The 23,855-nt window shown below is 41.8% G+C and overlaps 2 protein-coding genes across 3 annotated transcripts in view; one reads left to right on the top strand and one right to left on the bottom strand.

Moving 5' to 3' along the window:
• adss2 (adenylosuccinate synthase 2) overlaps positions 1–19,002 on the bottom strand; it is a 25,045-nt gene extending 6,043 nt beyond the window's left edge. For both annotated transcript variants that reach the window (XM_079168613.1, XM_079168612.1), the window contains exons 1-12: positions 18,717–19,002; positions 12,499–12,601; positions 8,330–8,398; positions 8,166–8,216; positions 7,983–8,049; positions 5,277–5,384; positions 4,508–4,589; positions 4,299–4,425; positions 1,989–2,143; positions 1,380–1,504; positions 919–1,016; positions 373–522 (exon numbers count right to left, since the gene is read on the bottom strand). In XM_079168613.1, the coding sequence (XP_079024739.1) occupies positions 373–522; positions 919–1,016; positions 1,380–1,504; positions 1,989–2,143; positions 4,299–4,425; positions 4,508–4,589; positions 5,277–5,384; positions 7,983–8,049; positions 8,166–8,216; positions 8,330–8,398; positions 12,499–12,601; positions 18,717–18,908 (1,327 nt within the window). In that variant the 5' untranslated portion in view covers positions 18,909–19,002. The remainder of the gene's footprint in view (positions 1–372; positions 523–918; positions 1,017–1,379; positions 1,505–1,988; positions 2,144–4,298; positions 4,426–4,507; positions 4,590–5,276; positions 5,385–7,982; positions 8,050–8,165; positions 8,217–8,329; positions 8,399–12,498; positions 12,602–18,716) is intronic.
• On the top strand, positions 18,907–23,855 carry LOC306702702 (uncharacterized protein; the record flags this gene model as incomplete). The annotated part of the gene is made up of 3 exons (XM_079168357.1): positions 18,907–19,008; positions 19,964–20,119; positions 21,872–23,855. The coding sequence occupies 3 exons, from the start codon at positions 18,907–18,909 to the stop codon at positions 22,814–22,816; spliced, it is 1,203 nt and encodes a 400-aa protein (XP_079024483.1). The 3' UTR covers positions 22,817–23,855.

The raw sequence follows: 23,855 nt of genomic DNA, 5'->3' as shown, positions 1-23,855 counted from the left end.
CAGTGTGCAAGTATTCTGGGTTCAACACCACAGGGGTCAGTTTTCTGACATTAAAATAAAAATAAACTCATTGTTAGTTGCGGTCCTTTTTTAAACTCCTCTGGATACACTGAGAAGAAGCTCCATTAAAACAGGGTTAAAACAGCATTGAGATTAAAAGTAAAAGAAGTGTGTGTGTGTGTGTGTGTGTGTGTGTGTGTGTGTGTGTGTGTGTGTGTGTGTGTGTGTGTGTGTGTGTGTGTGTGTGTGTGTGTGTGTGTGTGTGTGTGTGTGTGTGTGTGTGTGTGTGTGTGTGTGTGTGTGTGTGTGTGTGTGTGTGTGTGTGTGTGTGTGTGTGTGTGTGTGTGTGTGTGTGTGTGTGTGTGTTCGTACCAGGCACTCCCACATGCTGCTCAATGTAGCAGACATATTTCTGGGCGTTCTCGGGCAGCTCCTCAAAGCTTCTCAGAGCCGAGGTGTCGCTGTTCCAGCCCGGCAGCGTCTCATACTGGACCTCCACACGCTGCAACACCTCCTGATTGGCTGGCACAGAATCAATGAGAAGAGGGTGTGTAATATCACACCATTAGCTTTACAGGAGACCACAATCAAACAGCTATGACAACAGATCAATATGTTTCTGCCTAGAAACGGAGCTCTCTATAAATAACAGTGTAGACTGGAAGAAGAGGAAGCGAGAGGTTTGACAGTAAATCCACCGACGGCAGAGATGCATCAACTCCACTATTCTACTCATGACGCCTCCGTGTCAACACATCGTTTAACCTTTGAGCCATCTTATCTACCTGAATCTACCTGAATCCTGAGCAACAACTGGAGGAAATAAGAAATAACCTATGCTGGAAATTTATTTTGATATTAATTATTTACTTTTTATAAACACTTACACAATAAGTACTCATTCACACACCGGCTCACCTGGAAAGTGAGGTATAGTTTGGTTGTCGACTTTGTACGATACGCCCACTTTGATCTCTGTGAGCACGTCAAGTATGTCCAGTTTGGTGAGCGCTAAGCTGGGTTCACAAAGAGGACAGGAAGGTTATAAGACTGAATACAAAGGACGCTCTGTCAACCATCCAAAGATTTATTATGAAAACAACATCTCCTGTGGAGACCGGCAGTTTACTTAAGTGAATAAAAGCACAAAAAGAACTGAAAAAAGACCTTCTCTTTCTTTGTTTTTGCAAACTTAGATGCAAAAGCTGCACCTCGGTCATACAGTCATATGTACAAGAAAAAATGTAATTCTCATTTTGACATCTAATGATTTTCGACTAACTGCTGTCATAAACACTGGAGGGAAACTTTGACACACAAAAACACGTAAAACTAAACAAATCAACGCAAACACACACACACGTGCACGCTGAACTCACGCGGTGAAGCCATTAATCATGTGTGCATATTTGATGAGCACCAGATCCAGCCAACCACATCGTCTCTTCCTGCCTGTGGTCACGCCCACCTCCTTCCCTCGAGTCTGAAGAAGCTCTCCGATCTCCTAAAGACAACAAGACGAGCGCAGACGGTCCCCTCAGTTTCAAGTCTTTGCCGCTTGCTGGCTTGTGAATGTTTTTTTGTAAACATGTAGAGTACTTCATATCGTTCTACGGTACGATGGTCGTGTTTTAGTCATGAATAAGTGTCATAGACACATGTATTAACATTAAAAAATAAGGTTTATACAGCTGGTTATTGGTGGCAGAGTAGCAAAACCTCCTGTGGATAGTGCTGTTTGACAAACAAAGCTACTCTTCTATTATATATTATACATATCAAGTCATTACACCTTCTTCTTCCACACTGACATGTTAATAGTGGATGACGAACACTTTCCCCCCAAAAAATACCTGTGAGTTTGCAGGTTTAAGTGACCTGAGTTGAAAGTAAACCCACTGCTTTTCCTGTGATATACTCTCCGTCTTTGCAGCAAAAAGTCTGTGTTAGCATATTGATGGGTGGGTGTGAGTTAAAGTGCGTCTTACGTTGATCTGCTCTGAGGGGAAGGCCCCGATGCCCACTCTGGTGGTGTACGCCTTGACGACCCCGTAAACGTTCCCGACGTTTTGAGGGGGCATGCCGAGACCCGTACACACCCCGCCCACCGTGCAGTTGGACGACGTCACAAAAGGGTACGTCCCTGCAACGACAGTAGGAGTGAAGAGTGATCATACTTTTCAGTTATACTGCAGGTTGAACAAACATGCAACTGAAATAACTGTGGGGAGATTTGTGTGGAGGTTTTTAAAGTCTGACACTGTGGAACCGCCCATGTCAATGTGACATTCACTGCCTTAGGAACGTCAAGAAAAAAAGTTAATATCAACATATTTTTTCACCTCCATTATTTCTTTGTCACACTTATAGTTGGTAGTTCCCACACTGCTTTTGGGGACGTTGCTATGTTTTAGTGGGCTTCAATGTTTTTGTTAACCTACATTTGTTTCCATTTTGGCACCATTAAAAGTATGCCGACTTTGGTATGAGCAGTTCCTGTTTGCAATGTAGCCATACATGTACAAACAACTATCACTGGAGCGCTTTGATACTGAAGACAACTTGTTGCTAATGTCCGTGTTCAGATTTTGCCGAGTTGTGACTTCAAGAAGTAACATTGTTGACGCAATTTGGTGCAATGAACATAGTTTAAAACTTCTTTAATTGAAGCTTAAGCGATTGGTGGCACCTTGCATGGTAGCCCCTGCTACCAGTGTATGAATGGGTGTGAATGGTTTAATGACATGTTGTGTTAAAGTGCTTTGAGTGTTCGGAGGACTAGGAATGCGCTACAGAAGTACAAGTCCATTTACCATGATAATTAAACTGAATCGCACATCTGACACTTTAACTCAGCCGTCTTCCGATATTCGTCAGTTCATATCTCCATAATGAAAAACATCACAATAAAGCATATTTTCTGGTAGTTCAATAAATAAATAGTCTATATAAAATAACCAAAAAGGTAAAGCCTATTTTTGTGTACAAACAAATATTTTGTCATTTCATTTAGAACTTTAGTGCAAATTGAACATGACAGAAAAAGTAAATATATATTTCCAGCTGTTTACTGACTTTAAATGCATGCACACAAATACAGAGGACTCAGATTAAGACAGTTGTTTGATGAGAAAGGAGAGTTCAGACGACATCATTATATATCACGATCTATGATTTCACCAGGATTTGATTCCATTGAATGACAATACATCATATTTAAATATCACCCAGCTCTATAAAACACTCACAGACTAACACGGATATAAAATAAAAAATAAAAAACTGTGCTTAAGAAATCGTCTCTCTACTGCTGTGATGAAAGAAAACAAAGGTTTGAGTTTCCTCGTCTGGGTGCCGGGTGCTTCCCACATGCAGGTCCCTCCAGTGTTCATAGAGACGGTTGTGTACACACAGAAGAACAGGTTCAGCAGTCGTGTGTCCTGTCAAAGTGCTCTTTGGCTAAACAATGACTTCCTGCTAGCGGCCACATTCCAAATCTTAAATCGGAGTTTTGTAAACGCGGATGCTTGATGTGAAATGATACAGATTAAGTTAAAGCTAGATGTCACCGTGATATTTGGCCACTTTTTATAATAAAGTCTAGATATAGCCAGTCAGAGAGAGGTTGTTTGTCTATTAGTGTGCAGGACACTGTGCCCTGATACCACCAGTTATTACGAGCATGGTGTTTTGATTATAACCATGGTTGAACTTCGACCGTAATTCGTCTCAGCAGGCGTCAGAGCTCTCAATAATCACAGGTCTGCTGTGTTACGGTGACATAAATATAGTTTACGTCTGCCGGGTCATTATCTGAAAGCAACAACACAACCGTCGCGCTTTCGTCAACCTCTTGAGAGTTTCTCCGGATTCAACGATTACTCTGCGATTCTGATCGATCGACCGACAGACTGCTGACACAGACGCCTTCGTGCTCATGCACAGTCAGGTGGCATCGAGTGGTTGAACTGTGAGCGTGCACGTCAAAGCCTGGATGCCTAGAGCGGTTAGTAAACTTACCATCATCCCTAGTGTGAGCTCCGAGCAGGCTTTTGTAAAGAGCATCACAAAGCTTAAGTGTTTCAGGGCAACATCACCGGGTCACTGTAGATGCACCGGACAGCGCTTGGCAATTAGAAATTACATTGATTTTTTTTCCAGAGGAAAGGGTTAGCACAAAGACATTGGCGTACTTTCAAAAATGATAATTGGTAAATATACAGGAGTTAAGAGTAAGGCGGGCTTAATTGTGGTGCACATGCACGCTCACACATGCACACACAGAGCGATGTACTGACCGAAGTCGATGTCCAGTAGAGCTGCGTTGGCTCCTTCCACCAGGATCTTCTTAGGAGGACCGTGAAGAGCCTCGTACATGAAGTGCACTCCGTCTCTCACCATGGGCTTGACCCGCTCCACATAGTCCTAAAAAACACACAGCATGTTACTGCAAAGAGGAAAGAATTCATGTTTGTGGAACTATTTTTTGAATGTTAATCCGAACTACCTTTAATCTGACAAGCTCTCCCTCTATGTCAATCACCAGAGTGGGGTACATGGCCTTGTACTGCTGGGCCAAAACTTTATACCTGCAACAAGCAAAATGTATCAGTTTTGATTCATTTTCAAGCATTAGTATGTCTCCAATAATGAAAAAATATAATTTTTTCTTTATTATATGCAGAAGTAGTGTTTGGTTTGACCCCCATAGTTCCTGAGCCATCATTGTTATTTGGGGGAGCAGGAACTAAACCCCAGGAGCCACATTTAGGCCCCGTTCAGACCGACATCAGCTCTCTTTATTTGAATGAGGCCAGTGCAGCGAGGCTTTAGGGCTCCGGCACAACAAAGTAGAACCAGACTCAACTTTTGTTGGACCACAACGTGACGTCTCCTGGCCAATCAAATACATGCAAGTGTTGAATTACTTTGTAATGTGAAGGCAGTGTTTCTACTGTTTACCTTGCAATGGTCGAAAACAAAAGATAAAAGTAGTTGCTGGAATGAAAACCTTCCAGAGTTGTAAACTCCCGTCTCACAGTATTACACACTGCTGAGCAGTGTTTTGGCGTTTGATAAGCGTTTAAACTCTTGGATCTGTTTCTCAAATTGGACTTCCTGGATTGCATTCCATGCCTCACTGGAACTAAACAAACAATTACATTCCTCAGTAGTCTTTGGAGAGCGTTGACCTTGACGCCCTGAGCAAATGTACTTATACAGATTTTCATGAAAAAGCCCAGATGGAAACAAAATCCCGAACTGTTGGCACAGACCTTTCAGAGAACTTAGTGAAGTCAGCCAACAGGTCACATATCCTGAGACCGCTGCGTGCTGCCTTGGCTGAGTACACGGGACCAATCCCCTTCTTTGTTGTCCCGAGGCTGGGCAGGACCAAGAGAAGAGGGGGGGGGGGACAGAAGTATCATCAGCAGGTGATCGCATTGCACAACTTAAGAGTTTCACAATAATTAAAAAGAATGACTTACTGAAAACAATGCAACACCTCCAGACACAGTAAGTTGTTTCAAAATAACTGAATCTGACATCGAGAACAAGTTCATGTGAGAGTTAAATCTTTTTTCAGAAGATTAAAGTTTACCCAAGAAAACTTTTGAATGTATTAGGTTTACTTAGCAAAATGTACATTAAGTGTACATAGTAAAAGTACTTATAGCTGCTGATAAATCATCATGTGTTACTTGACCTGGTCCAGGTGCAGCTAGTTTTAACTACTTCATATACAGTTGTGTAGTTTAGTGGCTCACAGGATGAACCTGGGGGGGTTGTGAGATTTAAAAAAATGAAATTAACCTCAAAGTTGTCGTAATTGAATAAATGTACTTAGCTAGTTAACACTGCTTGTTGCTGCTTATATTTAAAATTGTAATGAAGAAAGAAAATAAGCCATGAATAATAGATTTTAAATTTAAAATGAATATCATTAGACTTAGACAGAAAAGATGGATCCACACACGCATCATGTGCAGACTAAAAGGTATTCAGTGTATCTTTAAAAATGCATATATTCTACATCAGGATAAAACTGCAGCTACAGTTCGTCAATGTATTAACAAAAGAAATTCTACAACTGCTTTTGTTTGTGCAGATGTTTTATAAAGAAACACATTTGTTTCTTATCTTGAGTTTGCCGTTCGTTTTGAGCATCTTATTGAAACTACAAGACGGCACGTTTCCTCTTTTCTAGTTTTAAGAAACCAGATCAGACTCTGTGACTGGAAATCTACCAGCCTGTCGTAGCAATCTGCTGAAAGTTTATAATGACCGTGCCATTAAGGTACCCTTGTGAACATCCATTCACTCTGTCACACATACACACACACACACACACACACACACACACACACACACACACACACACACACACACACACACACACACACACACACACACACACACACACACACACACACACACACACAGTAGCTGGCTGGGTGTTTGGGGCTTTGGTGGCTGAGCTGGTAAAGACAACCCAGCTTTGAACAGGAATACGCTGGATCTCTCTTGAGCTTAATATTGTGAATGCACCACAGACTCAGCTTAACATTCCTCACATACGTCGGTGTGGTTCACTGCCCGGGCTAATTTATTATTAGAATACGTTTCAAAAGGGTGTGGAATAAAACATAAATACCTGGATTTACTAATGTACATGGAATACTTGTGTCTTTATTAAGAGACTAAAAGTATACCCCTTAACGGGAAGCTGCTGGTTTATTGACGAAGCACTGCTACTGTCTGTCTGTCACACTGTTCATAAACTCCACCTGCTGCAGGGCTGCTACACCCTCCGCCCGTCTGGCCTCTCTGAGGCCTCCGGGCGGACAGCGGTGAGATTATACGCACGGTGGAAAGACATTTCTTCACATATGGAAAGTGAAGATAAAAGTATGAGCAGATTAATAAAGAAGGAAAATTAGATTTCTGTCCCATCTTTATTAGAAATATATAATATCATAAATATGTTAAAATGTAAAATGTGGGGAATTTGTTTAAACATCCACTTGTTACGGAGCAACATAAGCATTTATTTCTGGCCACCAGGCGAATATGTCCAATATTTACTCTCTTTTTACTTCTCTTTTTTTGGTCTCCACCAACTCCTGAAGGAAATATCTGTCTCCTTAGCTGCTAAATGCTGCACTATGTTCACCAGCTTGTCTCTACCTGTGTCTGTCTGCTGTGTGCTGCTGAGCAGAATATCGTTCTGGGTTTTCAGAGCTGAAAACATTTGCCTTCTGCGAGAGCGGTGAGCGTGAACCAAAACAATAAAGTTGCGGGTCGGACAGCTGAAAAAAGCTCCGTAAATGTGACGGGAGCAGCAGATTCATATATCTCTGTAGCTTCATCATCCTTTTACATTGTCATTCGATACATTGTTATTATAATAATATTGATTATAACTCTTTGTTTGTGTTAGCTTGTAAGGTTTGTAAGTGAGGGCCACAGTCTTGTTTAAGTTAAGAGTGCAAATGAGACTACAGAGGACGGCTGACGCTCCTCACGGCATGTTTAAAAAGTGAAAGTTTACAGAATATGTATTATATTATATTTACAATTTAAATCACATTCAGCAACAACTTAGTGTATAATATGTGGAACAGTCTTGTGGTAGTAAGGCTCTGTGTCAACAATAAAGATTTATCTCCAAAATAATCCAGATGGAGGGACAAGGACCTCACGAAAAGAGAGAGAAGATCATGACTCCCTGTTGAAATGAACACTTTAAAAATCCAAACATTTAAAGCTGAGGAACGCATGAAGTCATCTTTTTATTTACAAACAGACTGAATAGTCGACATTGGATGTTCATCTGCGTGTTGGCCGTGACTCATAAGCCTCAAGACAAATGAGTCAAAGATGTCAAAGATGCGACAACTGATCTCTCCCTCCATGTTTGTGAATATAGTGTGTGTGTGTGTGTGTGTGTGTGTGTCTTTTTAAAGCAACAGGTTTCTTACTTCTTGCCTGCTTGCTCTGTTCTCTGCTGTTCCTGAACACCATCAACCGCTTGGTGGAAGTCAAACACTGCAGAGGAGGAAGAGAGGGGACACACACTCTCACACACCTCAGAGAAAGCAGGGCTCACACATCCACACACACACACATTCAAACATTCACACATTCACACATGGAGGACTTACCAATATGTGCTCTGTCTGAGATGACCAGCCTTTTCTCCCAGTCATTAAGACCTACACACACACACACACACACACACACACACACACACACACTTTGAGTCTTCACATGTGAAAGCAGAGTCTTGTTCTGTTACTGTATGTGTTGTTGTTTAAGACCAACTCACCTTTTCCTTTGCGTTTGTTCTTCTCTGCCTCTTCAAACAGGCCTGGCAGGTGGATCACGACACCGTTGCCTGAAGTGAAAAGATAAATGGTAAATGGACTCACACACCTTTACAGTTTGTATCTCATTCACCCATTCACACAAAAGAGCTGCGACTTGGAGATCAGAGTCCCCGCACAAGCACACTTCAACGTGAGACCAGGAACAGAGGGAGGGGGGGGGCCGCCAACCTTGCCAACCCGCCAACCTTGTGACTTAAGGACGACCCGCTGTAGCTCCCGAGCCACAGCTGCCGTTTAAGATTACAGTCTCTGATAAAACAGAATCAGACAGAGTTTGATGGATGTGTGCAAAGATACACCCGTCCATACAAGTTCATGATGACTGTTCTTGGGCCTGACGCATGTATCAACTCAAATAGATCTACACGTCTACTTGCAACCTCTCCTCACGGATTATATACATGAATCAATGAGTTATGAACTATTTTACCAAAGAGGGTTTTTCCCCAAAACACTTTTTAGAGGAAGTAAAATCGTCAGAGGAAGACGTACATTCCTCATAAGTTTCTTTATACTTAAATAAAAGTATCAATGTTATCGTACAAAATGACTCTGCTACAAGTAAAAGTCCTGCATTCAAAACTGTATTTAATATTTATCCTATAATAGAGAAGTATAAGCATCAACATATACTTTAAAGAGACAAAATTAGAAGTCGTCATTATGCAGAATGGCCCATTTCAGATTATATATATATATATATATATATATATATATATATATATATATATATATATATATATATATATATATATATATATATATATATATATATATATATCACTAATTGTTTGTACATTAATGTGTAAGCATCACTTATGTCGCAGCTGGTAACGGTCGTTCTACTACTTCATATACTGCTGGGTAGCTAAATTCATAATAATACATCATCATGTATCAGTTGATTTATATTCAGCATGAATAATCTGAATATGAAAGTAACTTGTAACTAATGCCGTCAAATAAAGGTAGTAGAGTTGAAGTATAGAGTAGAATGAAATGGAAATGCTCAAGTGAAGTATCTCAAAATTGCACCAAGCAACAAGCTGCCATCATTCTCCATCACATGATATGTTGCTGCATGAACAATGTGTAGTTTAAAAATCAGGGCTGGGCAATTAAGTCGATGTCATTGTGTACCACGGTGCGATTCCATTGAAAGAGGATCAATTCTCATGTTGAATTATCGCTCAGTCCTATCTAACAAACTACTCTGCCTTTTTCTGGCACATAACAAGTGCAATGACAAAACCAAGGCCAAACCCAAACCGAAGCTTGGACCGTAAATGGGCCTCGTTCCTGTATTCTCCTCCTAAACCTCTCTTACTTTGTGAGGTTTGCTCACACAAGTGTTTCAAGTCGGATTCACCAAACTGGAAAAAACTAGATAAGAATCGCTCGTTTCAGCCTGATGAGGAGGTGCGTGGGATTTCATAATTTGCATAATCTACATCAGCATGTATAGTAAATCTACTCGTTCCGCTTCACAAGAAAAAGAGACTTAAGAGTAAAAAAAAGAGAAGAATTTCACACGGCGGAGCTTCGAGTCCTGATCAGCGGACATAATCAAGTTCAGCATCAGTTCAGAGGTATTAGAGGAAGTTCAGCTGCGACAGATGATAAAGACAGAATAGTCGAATATGAGAGACAGTCAAGAGGACGCCGCGTGGATATTACAGCCTACAGTAGGTGATGTTACACCATCAATGCAACAGAGGAAAATAATGGACAGCTCGTTAATAAATGTAGTGGAGTTGAAGTATAGAGTAGCATAAAATGGAAAGACTCAAGGGAAGTACCTCAAAATTGTACTTCAGTACAGTACTTGGGTGTACTTCGTGAGATTCCACCACTGCATCTTGCACAGTGTTTATGTGCCATAAACGTTGACTGTTGTTGCTGCACAGTCTAGAAGGCACCTTTAATCATCCATCTGAAGTCCAATTATAAGTTACATCTAAACTAGAGTTAATGTGTGCCATTGTGAAAGCAGCCCCGGGTGTGAACCGACAGCCTAACTGTGATGTTAAGTGATGTATTTCTGACAGAGAGCTGGTACAAGCGATGCCTGTTCACAGCAGAACTCAAACAGATGGCCCGAATTATCTCTTTAATTGGGTTGCATTAACTGAAGGAGGTAAGGTAACTACTTAGAATAAATTAAATGTAAGAAATGTGGAAAAAGGGCTAAAAAAAACAAACAGGAAAAACACCTTTCTTTTAGTGTCACTGCAGGAATAAATGTGTGAGATAAAAAAGCATTTGCAGCTCAGGGACAACACAGATTTGCTCCCAGTGCTGGAGGCCATGAATGTGCTTTTAATTACAATGAATTAATTTAATTACACAGGAGGAGAATGATGGTGTAACACACGGCAACATGCTTTCCACTCTGGGACAATGACACAATTATAAATGATCAATGTCTGTCTCTCTTCCTGTGCAACGGTGTGACACAGCAACACCAATAATACGGGATGATTAGCTGCTGCTGAAAGAGAAATCTAGATGTTCTGTGCAAAACGACAAGATGTCAAAATAACTGACTAGAGCTCAAGCGAAGAGAGCAGTAAGAGCTTTATTTGAGGTTAACGGCTTCATTATTTTGTAGTGTATAAACAAAACACTGGTCAGCTTTGGGCCAAGTCATCAGTTGCTTTATGAAAACTGAATACAGCAAATTGAGTCAGCGAATTCAGACAGCTGTTGTTCCCGACAATCTGATTGGCTCATTGTCTGTTTTATACATTGAACATGATTTTAAATAAGAACAAGACAGCAACGCATGGTAATGTCTACCATATTCACAACATGTTAACATTACTGCAAGTAGTTAGTCATAAACCAAAGTATTGGACAATTTTCATGATGATGGCGCTAGATGAAAAGTCGGGATGATCAAAACGGGGACATGAATGTTTGCAACAACTTTCACGACAATCCATCGAACAGTTGTCGAGACATTCACGAACGTGAATCTCATGGTGTGCTGGGGAAGATATCAGCCGATCTTTAAGATCATTCGGGTTCATCATCTGGAGACTATGAATGTCTGAACTGAAATGTATGGCAATCCTGCTGCTACAGTATTTCAGTCTGGGCGGACCAAGATTACGTTCATAAAAACACGCCACGAGCATGGCTATAAATATCCACATACATCTAAAACAGCATCATTGAGAAAGAGACGGTGAAACTCAATGTTTCCAATCTGGTCTCCATTCAGTGTCAAATAATCCTCACTCAGCTTTTACTGTAGTGAGAGGAAAATGACAAACATGAATGAGAAACGGTGCCCTCACGGAGCGCTGAAGTACACGACTATAGTACAGTTGGGCACTTTTATGTAAATGCGTCCACCAAATTGAATGTATTGTTGTGAAAATAATGTACATGGTGTCTACTACTGATGTTAATGGCTGCATTTTGACAAGAACAGCTCACGTAAAGAAAGACAATATACATGGAATATTTTTCCTATTTCACTTGGCGGGGCAAGTGCAACCTGCTCTAAAACACCATTGATTCAGGCAGATGTCTTCCTGAGCGTTCGAGCCGATAGAGAACCAGTAATGCGTCATATATCAAAGAAGTAAAAGCATAAATGTGATTAAGCATTGACAGACCACACGGCTGCATGTTAAAGTGCAGATGTGTGTGTGTGTGTGTGTGTGTGTGTGTGTGTGTGTGTGTGTGTGTGTGTGTGTGTGTGTGTGTGTGTGTGTGTGTGTGTGTGTGTGTGTGTGTGTGTGTGTGTGTGTGTGTGTAGGGGGGAGAGGGAGAGAGAGAGAGAGAGAGAGAGTTGGAAGCCAGAAAGAAAAGACACCATTAGCTAATGAAGTTACTGCAGATGAGTGAATGTGATGCAGTCTGGCTCTGAGTCAAGCTGATCGCGCTCACTGTAGCCGTCGTCAAAATGGAGGCCGCTCCTGCTGGCGATGACGAGCGCCGGGCTAAAAGGAGCCTCGATCAATTCATCAGGAAAATAGCGAGGAAAGGTGGCCTTGGAATGAGCGTCTGTGTGTAGTTGCGTATGAGCAAATGGTGTGTGTGCCACTCCAGTGTGTGTGTGTGTAGTGTGAATTTAAAGTGTTTCTGCATTACACACCAATGAAGGCGGTGACCTTGGGGTTGATGATGCCGCTGGGGAGGAGGTGGAAGTCGTACTCCACCGAGTCCACCACCACCGTGTGTCCTGCGTTGTTGCCGCCCTGTAGAGAGGAGAGACAGACAGCGGTGAGGAGAGAGACCAACAGACACACACACACACACACACACACACACACACACACACACACACACAGGCCTAATGGAGGCTCTGAACTTTGTTTGGTCGAGCTACAAGGCAGGCGGAATAGTTTGGCAAGCAGCAACAAGCACCACACACAAACCACTGGTGTTAGTGTGTGTGTGTGTGTGTGTGTGTGTGTGTGTGTGTGTGTGAGAGAGACTCCTGCTCACTGTTCACTCACATCTCCAAAGGTCTCACTGAAGTGTAAACTAACTGACAAACGTGTCTGTTGAGGACAAATCAAAAGCAATGCCACAGATTACACGTTGTGTAAATAATGTCTGTCCACCCAAATCCATGTTGTGTCGAGACTTGCTGCTCCTGACTCCTACATCATGAAGCAAACACGTTCACAGTGTCAAACCTCAGCCGCAGAGCCACGAGCTGCCATCGTTCTCCAACAGAGGACATGTTGCTGCATGAACAATGTGTTGTTTTAGAACCAGGGCTGGGCAATATGCCCAAAATCTCCATTACGATATAGATGATTTCACATTTCGATAACGATATATATATATATCACGATGCTGTTTTCTGGTAGTTTAATAAATATACAGTCTATATGACATAACCACATGGTTTCGTTAACTCTTTTTTTGACATGTACTGTGGGTTTTCGCTTGAACTTCAAGGTGCGATTCCATTGAAAGACGATCAATTCTCACGTTGAATTATCGCTCAGTTCTATCTAACAAACTACTCTGCCTTTTTCTGGCACATAACAAGTGCAATGACAAAACCAAGGCCAAACCCAAACCGAAGCTTGGACCGTAAATGGGCCTCGCTCCTGTATTCTCCTCCTAAACCTCTCTTATGAGGTTTGCTCATACGAGCGTTTCAAGTCACATTCACCAAACTGGAAAAAACTAGATCTAAGAATCGCTCGTTTCAGCCTGATGAACGCCACCTCTTCATGAGGAGGTGCGTGGGATTTCATAATTTGCATAATCTACATCAGCATGTATAGTAAATCTACTCGTTCCGCTTCACAGCAAGCATATAAACATGTCACGTTTAGCAGCATCAGTTCGGTGGTATTAGAGGGAATATACATTTAGTTTGTTTTAGTGGTTTTGCATTATATTCACACTCAAAATTCTTTCAAAAGAAGGCATTAAGATTTCAGGTCGGTTGTTTGTTTTTTTGTCCCGTAGAGAAAGTCGGACGTTTCGCTACAGGAATCGTGCGACAGGTCTCTGGACCACTTGTGACCACAAATTCTCTTTCACTCCTTCGTGCCACTTAGGAAACAAATGTGTTTGTACGAGCGGTTCTGACAGTACGTGCTGGCTGGCCTCATACAGGCCTGCGCATGATGAAGCACAGCTGACAGTGGAGACAAAAATGCAAAAGTCGAGCCCAGAAGGAAGACAGCGAGTCCTCGGATGAGAGCGGCACAATCTGACCTGCTTGGCTCTCCCTCTGCTCTACGTTTCATAATATAAATAAAGGATTATATATTAGTAGACCAAAAAAAGCACTTTGCTGTGCTGAAAATAAAGGCAGCTGCAGATCCATTCATACGTTCACTACCTGAGGTGCCAATTCAACTCGGTGCGCCCTGTGAACGGGACGTGCTCCCAACGCTGTAGCCTGTGGATGTAAATCAAGCCCAGCATGTGGTTTTTCTTATCCTTAATTATTATGTTGTGTACAGACTTTAATGCCCCTTGAGGTGAAATATTGGGCAATACAAATAGACTTGAAATTCCCTGAAATAAAGTGTTAAAAAACACAGAAGCGCTGGGTTTGGTATGACATCTGAATGACAGGCTGATGAAAGATTCTCTGCTACATCTTTTGGAATAAAGTTTGCCGTTGGTGTTAATGGATTGGAACCTGATCTGGATGTGTGACCCTGCTCGTCATCGGGGATTAAAGTGAACCTCTCACTCTGCTGCTTTGGTATGAAAGGGCAGACAGGAGTTACTGCTGCAGCTAAAATGTCTTCAGTTATTAGAATTAGTTAGTGAATTTTTTGGGGATGTTTCTGTTGGATTTGGGCTTTTTTTATTAGAAAGCTAACGTTGGGCTATAAACGAACCGCACCACGGTTGCATGACGGTGAGTATACACAAGAGACTTTGTGTTGATAAAGTAATGGCTGCTAGGTCCAGTATTCATCTCCTACTGCTCTGGACTCTTTCCAGCCGATAAGACTTGATCCTGCTTTGCTCACGAAATAAAGGCCCATATCAAAACTGCCTTTTCTATCAAAAAGAGGTTGTAGCCAACCAGCTCACTGCTGCACTGGAGAAGCACAATATGTACGGCAAGTTCCAGTCAGGGTTTAGGAAACAGCACTCTAGTGAAAGCGCTCTCCTGAGGGTTTCTAATGATATATTAATGTCTTCTGATGCAGGTGAATGCTCTGCGTTAGTACTTCTCGACCTCGGACATTGTAGACCATAACATCCTGATTAAGAGGCTACGTGATTGGGCATATCTGGCATAGCGTTGGACTGGTTTACATCTTCCCTCACTGACTGAAGTTTTACCGTCTCTGTGGGAGACTTTGTGTCCGTTACCTCTCCACCGTCTCGTGGTGTAACGCAGGGCTCCTTTCTGGAGCCTCTGTTATTTTCTTTATATTCTCTACCCTTGTGACAGATTATAAAAAGGTAGAATGTTGCGTATCATTTATATGCGGACGATATCCAACTCCATGGTCCGCTTTCCTCTGCGGCCCACTTCAACCAGTGTAATCTAGGCGTTTGACCCCACTTAAGAAATAGAAGTAAACTTACATCTGAAGTATCAACAGCTGGACTAGGAATGCTCATACACGCCTTTATCTCTTCTCACATCGATTGCATATTTCTCCTCACTCTGTATATGGTTGGCAGGTAATCCAGAATGCAGCCGTCAGATTACGCACTGGGACAAATAGACGGTCTCAGCGCGGCAGTAGCACCAAAGTTATGGAATGCTCTGCCTGCACCGCTATGGTTTGCCGATTCTGTAAATTCATTTATAAATCTGATTTCGACACACCTGTTCAGACAGGCGTTTGGGTAAAAGTCATGCTCCAGGTCTCCAGGTAATGTGTATTGTACTGTCCATTGTGCCTTTGTTAATACGTTTCCCGTTTTAACAAGTGATCTTGTAAATTAGTGCCCCTTGTATGGTCACCTTGTCTTAAATATGTTTTCTTTTATGTCTGAAATAACGCTCCTGTTAAGCACTTTGCGATTTATGTCTGTGAAAAGCACTACATGAATACATTTGACTTAATTACCGTTACTATATGTATCCGATACTTTTAATTAACCCTCTTAAGTGTTGAAAAATCTTGTGCATACGACCTCCATTTACCAAAACGTCCAGTGAAAGAGCTAAAAACACAATGGTCTCTGTTTGCCAAGTTAGCGAAGTCATGGTTTCAGTAAACATCTTCATAGCAACAGCGTTGAGTGCATTGAATCTGCATGTGAATGAAATCATATCCCAAAGACACAAATAGTGCGTCTCCTCTCATGCGTATATACATAACACAGTGTAACCATGAGAGCTGCTACCACAAACAGTCTAATTTGATGAACCTGTTTGAGCCCTTTGGCCTTTTTCAGGTATTTTTCTTTTTTACGAGCAGAGTCATAATTAGACTTAAGTACAGTAATAATAAATAGCGCACCAACTGTGCTTCCTTCTCCGCAGTCCTAACGCAGCGGCAGCTTGTGCTAACTTTGTTTCGGATTATTAAACACAACTTTGAATCGAGTATGTTGGAGCCTCAAATGAAGTTAATGAGCAAATATCTGCAGCATTCACGTGGTGAAGCATGATATGGGTACATGATAGTCCACAATAACGACTGCTGGCTCTCCTGCCGTCAGCAACACACCCTCTATATACCAACTGTGACTTCTAGGATCTTAGAGGTCTGAACTGTAAGGAACACCGAGCAGGACTGCTGTCGAAGCTTATTTTATAAAAAGATCCTTGCTATTGGCTCCAGTGGCCCCCGATAAACACACGCACCATGAAGTATGGAGGGGACGCACTGCAGGGCGATGGTTTATTTTTACACGTCTTCTGCCTCCACAGGTCCGCAGAGACAAGGAAGCAGCGAGGCTCCGAAGAATCCTCGTTATGTCAACTTGTTATCAACAGAGACAACTAAGAGTCGACAGTTAGTACAAGCAGCCAAAAGATTGGCTGTATTGAAGGCTGGAGATAAATGGTGTTAAGTATGTAGTTACGATATTAGCTTGGCACTCCTTGGCAAAGGCAAAATTCAAAAACATGAATATTGCCGGTGTTATATTAATATTCAGAGCAGCAACAATAGTCGTTTGCTGATATATTGCTGCTTGTTGAAGTCTATTGAACAACAAAAAGGAAGTACTTCACATTGCTGTGCTGACACAAATCACAGTTTATCAACTCAAATGCATGCAATATCGATTCGGGCAACAACACAATGTAAAAAAATAGCATTTTCAGGCCATGCTGAAATAAATAGAAACCTAAATGTGAATACAGCAGCATGATAGACAACCTTGCAATGACAGCGTACAGTGAGATTGTCATTCTGACTTTATCGCCTCAGTTTGCAGAGTCTCCCTCTTCAGTATACACACACACACACAGACTCTGTTGCTGGCCAAGTGTAAACAGAAACTACTGAGAGCTGCCAGGCTTTGAAGTTTACTCAACAAAAATAGGAAGTACTTCACATTGTTGTGCTAACAAACAGCAAAACTGAACTCATACAAGTTGTTCCCAAGTTTAGTTGCCCTGACGATCACTATTTCCAAAACATAATTGTCATTTTGAGTGGAGCCAGGTTGACTGAACGACAGCTTTTCTTGGGTGTAGATGTGGTTTGAGTATGTGGCTCTAGGCCATCACCTCAGGACTGCTTTCACAAAAACTATTATGTGTTCAGGGAGATCGGGCACAGGAATCTCCCCAGCACACAGTGGGCAGAGAGCTGAGAAAGCCCTTGCCATGCCAACAAGTGCGAGACAACAGCAACACATAACACTTCAGAGTCTCCAGTCCACCGGTTTTGCATGGGAAAAGTTGAGCGCATGCAAATTCAACACCCAGCGCCAGGAGTTGAACCACAGGGCCGACGTGCTGACCGAGTCCAGATAAAGAGCACGTGGATGTCACTATAAATACAGCTTGATGAGATGAATAACATTTTGATGTGCTTAAACACTGAAGTGGAATACCAACTCACCATTACCTGCACAATCATATCTACACAACATGCCTACGTTTAGGAGGAAGCCCCCACTGTCACAGCTACGCACACTTTAACACGCTCCTCAAATCCTGATTGGCAAGAAAGCAACAACTTTGTATATCCTGTTATACCGGTATGTCATTATGTTATCAACGCACCACACATGCATCATGTCCCCTCCCAGCATGTCTGAAATGATAAGGTAGTTTATGTGTATAGTGTGTATATAGGGATACGTTCAAGTGCAGCCTGCAGGTTCAGGATAACACTAGTTTGTTAACAAATGAAAATCATTTTAACTAACTCAAATTTGCCAATATATTTCACAAAATGAGGTGACATTTTTTTGTTTTTGTGTGAAGCATAGAGAAGACAACAGGTACAGTAATTAATTGTTCATTTAACAATAGTCTCACTAATTCATACATTTTGTTACTTTAATGTAGAGAATGCAGTCTTCAACATCAGGAAAACAGCCTGCTGCCAACATTATATGTTATAGTGTTTCTGCTAGCTAACTGACTAGCTTAAACGCACCACGAGAGCCCAGTACCAGCTGATGCACCTGGTCTCGCTCGTGAGCCACAGGAGCCTTCAGCTACATCGTCGCGTGCACGCGCACGCGACGGGAGTCAATTCATCACAGACATCAAAAATGTGTGTGAGGAGCTAAAACGCAGCTAGCAGGAAATTCAAGGTGACATTAGCAAAACTGTGAGAACAAAACACACTGAATGAGACGGACGCATAACAAGTGAATGCAGCGTGTGTGTGTGTGTGTGTGTGTGTGTGTGTGTGTGTGTGTGTGTGCGTGCGTGTGTGTGTGTGGATAACCAACCTGACATCTGCACACCATATCCGCGTCTTGTGCCAGAAGGTCCACAACTTTTCCTTTCCCCTCGTCGCCCCACTGAGCCCCGAGCACCACGGTCACTTTGTTGCCGACGGGCGGTCTGTGCGCACGTTTCGTCGGGCTGTCGTCGCTGCCGTTCGCGGCCCCGGAGGGTTCCTGGCTCCCACTTTCCGACATGTCTGCAGGGTCTCTTTGGCTGACTACACTTGCGAGTCGCTATCGTGCGGCTACTGCACCAAAGATAGCTGGAGGAGGACCGGAGGAGCTTCACTCCACGGCAACGTTTAGACGCGAGGAAGTAACACACCTCGCACATGCGTACAACGTGTCTGATATTACGATTACCGTACCATGTACACAGAAAGACTAACTTCAATCAAATAAATGTCTTGCTTTTTATTAGTGTGGAATCAAATAGTTGTCAGCCACATGTTTAGTATTGTCATTCTATGAATTTATCCAAAATAAGTTTCTGGAATCCGACAGGACGTGAATCATCTTTATTGTTTCGACAATCTCAGCGGACACTCCCACTACTCTGGAGGTGTGTTCAATGCCCAAAGATGTGTTTTAGTAATTCAGCTGTTATAATGTTTAGATTAATTTTCAAATGACCTTATACTCTGTGTGCTTTTTTTTATCTTTCAGAGTTTGTGTCTTTTGTGTCCAAAACAAATAGAGAAGTCTATCTTGTAACACCGGTGCATGAATTGTTCTCATGAATTCATGTTTGAATCTGGCTGTGATGACCCACAACTTAAATCAATATCCTACGACAGTTCGGAAGCAATGAATACACTTTTTTTTTAAATATTTGTTTATTTATCCTTCATGTGAAGATGTGAAAATAAGTGATTGTCACAGTTGTTGCACTTGAACTTAGAACAATGCTCTCTTTTTTCTTAATGGACAACATGCAGTTGATCAACAAACATTTACAGAAGATCCAACTTGAACTGTTTTAGATAGTGTTGTATCTTGAATTGTTTGGTTCCCTCTGGTGGTGATCAGAAATGCACACAAGTGTGAAACTGCTTACATTAAGGAGCTTTATGTCCATACAGTGCTGCACCTAAACCCCCATTGAGAGGTGACATACAACAAAAAGCATCATAAACAATCGATTTTCTGAAAGATTGTGGAAACAACGAATGCAGAATATGTTGTTAATCAAACCCACAGGAAGTAAAAGCTGTTAGTCCATTAATTGTCCGTTTTCTTCTTTTTTGCAGACTTGCCGTTTCTCATTTGTGGCTGTTCTGTACCTGCTGCAGATGGAGATGCACAGTTCTGGGTACAGCTCACACCACGACTGTCCTTTCATCTCCTTTGAGCTCAGCGTGGGACAGATGGTCAAGTGGGTGAACAAGAGAGCGCAGTGGGAGCAGGTCACGACTCAGGATCCTTTTAGAAAAGGCCTTTTATTAACAAACTGATGTCATTCCTACAGGTTTTCAACAAAGATCACTAACAAATGACCTGATCCATATCAGTCTACCTACATCTGCAAGAGGCATCAGAACTGGGCGTGTTTGTTCACTGAACTGTCAAAGGAAATGTAAGTCTAGAGATTTCATGTTTGTTTCTGCATCACTGTTTTATATCTTAGAAATCCCTTTTATTGTTTCCTCACTTTGTGTATAAGGAAGCTGGTCTCTTTTCTTATTGTTTGATTCTTAACTGATGTTATTTGTTGTGCTTTGATTCTTTCTTTGACCATGAATATTCCCAGTTTAAGTTTGTCTGCCCTCTTAAAATCAAGCAAACTAGTAGCCTACATATAGCTGTTAAATAAATGTAGTGTAGAAAAAAGTGTAATAGTTACCTCTAAAAATACACAGCGGCGGAGGAAGTACTCAGATCCTTTTTAAGTAAAAGTAGCAATACCACACTGTGGAGAAGACTATACTACAAGAGTCCTGCATTCAAAACCGTACTTAAAAAAAGTAAAATGATCTCAGCAGGCCTATTCCCAGCAGAAAGTACTTTAGTTTATGTTAATCTTATTATTAAATCAGTACTATCTTTATTTATTTTGTATTTATTTATGTCCTTGTGCTGCTGCAACAACAGAATGTATCCGCTGGGGATCACTAAAGGTTAATTAACTCATCTTATTGCCACCGTTAGAGGTAATGACGCTGTTGGCCTGCAGGGGGCAGCAGCTACCTGACACGTGCTAACTCTCTTCCTCTGTGGTTTGTTGTTATCGCCACTTCCGTAGCTTGTAGGCTAACAACGAGCTAACAACACAGGAAACTGACTGTGTAAAACCTCCTCCCCTGGGCGATCCGCGTTTATATAAAACCGTTATTCTTTAAGATGTCAGCTCCGCTGCTTCTCCGGGCTTTTGTGAACGAGCGACTGACCGCTGCTGTCGAGGAGATATTTCAGGTTTTTGAACAAACGATAACAAAATATGAAGAAGACGCTTCCAGCTCAAAACAGGAGATTGAGCGTCTCCGAGGTCTGCTGCAGGACCACAAAACAGGTCTGTTCATTAACTTAGATATTTATATCAACAAGGGTGTTAAACTCGGAAGTTTATGCTGAAACTATTAATTTAAAAATATCATGTATTTGTTTTTTTATATTAATAGATGTATGTATTTTTCTATAAATGTATAATCTGATTAAAAACACATCACAAGAAAACAGAACCAGACAAACAGTTTAACCGAGTTCATTTATTAAATGCAGCAAAAAAAGAGAAAATTACTCTATGTAACGTAACAATTTGTCTAAATAACATGAACATTTTACAGTAAGATTTTAAATACTTTTGTCAATATTGTAATTAGAGCTGCAATGCAACTATTACTCAGATAATCTTCATTTCACATTCGCTGTTTACAGCTCATTAAAAGTGAGTGTTTGATGCTTTTCTTTGTCATACATGATGGTAAACTTCACATCCAGCTGTGGGAAATTATAATGGGCAATTTTCACTATTTTCTGACACTTCCTGGACAATCAATTTTAGTGATGATAATCATCAGCTGCAGCTATAATCTAGATTTAGTTCATATTGCCGACCTCTCTTGCAACATAAACAACCATTCCTGGTGATAAAACTATTAAAGAAATAAGAATGGGAGAAATTCTTTACTTTTGTTTGTCTTTTCCTAGACTTTTGTCAGTCGTTCACCTGTAAAGAGGAACCTCCCCCTGAGCAGCACCACTGTGAGCAGGAGCCCAGCCTCGGCGTCCCTCAGAGGGACCCAGAGCCCCGACACATCAAGGAGGAAGCTCATGAACTCTGGGCCAGCCAGCTAGAAGAAGAACAAGAGTTTAAGGACGCTGATGCCTCATGCCTACCTCAGTCGTCTGTCTGGGAGGACACTAAACCTCAGACTCAAACCAGTGAGCTGCAACTTCAGGAGGAAACAAAAACTGTACATTTTGTGCTACCCCTCGCCTCAGCTCTGTCTTTACAAACTCTGATCCAAGATGGCAGAGAAAACGAAAGACCCGCTGCAAGTTTAATGTCAAACCTAACGCAGACGGACCAAAGTCAGAGCTCCTTTATCACATCCATAGAATCCCCGGATTTATCTCACTCGAACCTCTCTGCACCTGACTATCGCTGCTTTTTGTGCGATAAGTATTTTTCCTCCAGCCATCACTTGACAAACCACGCTTTCCGCATGCATTCGAAGGACGCAGGCGTCCTCTGTGCCGTGTGCGGCACAACCCTGGAGTCCACCGAAAGCCTCAACGCCCACCTGAATTCACACAAAAGCTCGAAATGTTGCCACGTGTGCGGCAAACAGTGCAAAAGCAACACCGCCCTGACCGAACACATGGCCGGCCACGCCGGGGTGAAACTGCATCGCTGTGATGTGTGCGGGAAAGAGTGCAGCCGGAAGGGAGACTTAAAGATCCACTTGAGGATTCACACGGGCGAGAAGCCTTTCTGTTGCTCCTACTGTGACAAAAGCTTCACCCACAGCGGACATCTGAGGAAGCACCTGAGGAGCCACACCGGAGAGAGGCCGCACCGGTGTGACGTCTGCGGCAGAGGGTTCCTCCAGAGCGCACACCTGAAATACCACTTAGGGACCCACGCTCAAAAGGTTTTTTAAAATCCACCTGGACCGGAGTTTATCAAAATGGCCTTTGCTGACTGAGCACTAAGAGGAACTTTCTTCTGCTTACAGCAGTGTGTAAAAGAGACGCTCTCAGGGGATCACATGATTGATCTGAGGAAAAGGGAAACCAAACTGGAGGAAAAGGGAAATGTTTCTTATTTTTATCTTTCACTGAAGCACAAAAATATGTTTTCTAAACGTCCGTCTTCACTGTTAACATCATGTGTTCTCAGTAACGACTAACAGGAAGAGTCACTATTTCCAGTAACAACACTGTTATTAACTTCAAGAAAGCAAACAGTGTCTTTGTCATTAATATCTATTTCATGTAACAGCATTTGAATGATGTTGAATCTGTGTGCGATTAGTTTGTACTTGCTAAACACAGTTGAACCACTTTTAGTTAGTTAAGAGCCGAGTGTAGCAGAATGCACGTATTTATTTAATTCTATATTTATAAAGCAACATTTTATGGAGCCGCTGTGCTGTTTGCTTCAGCAGCAGCTTCTCTCTTACATATTAAACAAACTCTTTCACAGCTTGGTGCTGACAGACTCTATTCTACTCTTTTTCTATTCACGGTAAAGCTTAATTTCACAGTATATTGCTAATGATCTTTCCCTAGGGTGTGTCTTGTAATACACATGAAAGGGAAACACTCACCGATTGTTACTGTAATGTATAAAGAAAAGATGTATTAGCTTCAATATCCACCAGAGGTTACTGTGACAATTGTGCTTTTATTATTTATTTTATTATAGCTAACCTGTTAAAGCTGCCTGTTTCCCTGACTGTGACTCTGAAAGTTATGAAATCTGTCTTCATTCACATCTGTGTTTAGAGCTGTTCGGATCGCCCACAGTGCATTGTAGCACTGATATAAGTGGTGGTTACACAACATCAACTTTTGCGCTGAAACCAAGTCACAAATGTGTTTACAGTCATTGAGGACGATGGAGGGTATCGCTCCAGTAGAGGATCATCTGGAAACAATGCAAACGTCTTTTATCACATATTTTGACCAAATTCTAAT

This window comes from Pholis gunnellus, assembly GCF_910591455.1.
Source record: "Pholis gunnellus genome assembly, chromosome: 11".
NCBI lineage: Eukaryota > Metazoa > Chordata > Actinopteri > Perciformes > Pholidae > Pholis > Pholis gunnellus.
This window is presented reverse-complemented; position numbering and strand designations above follow the sequence as displayed.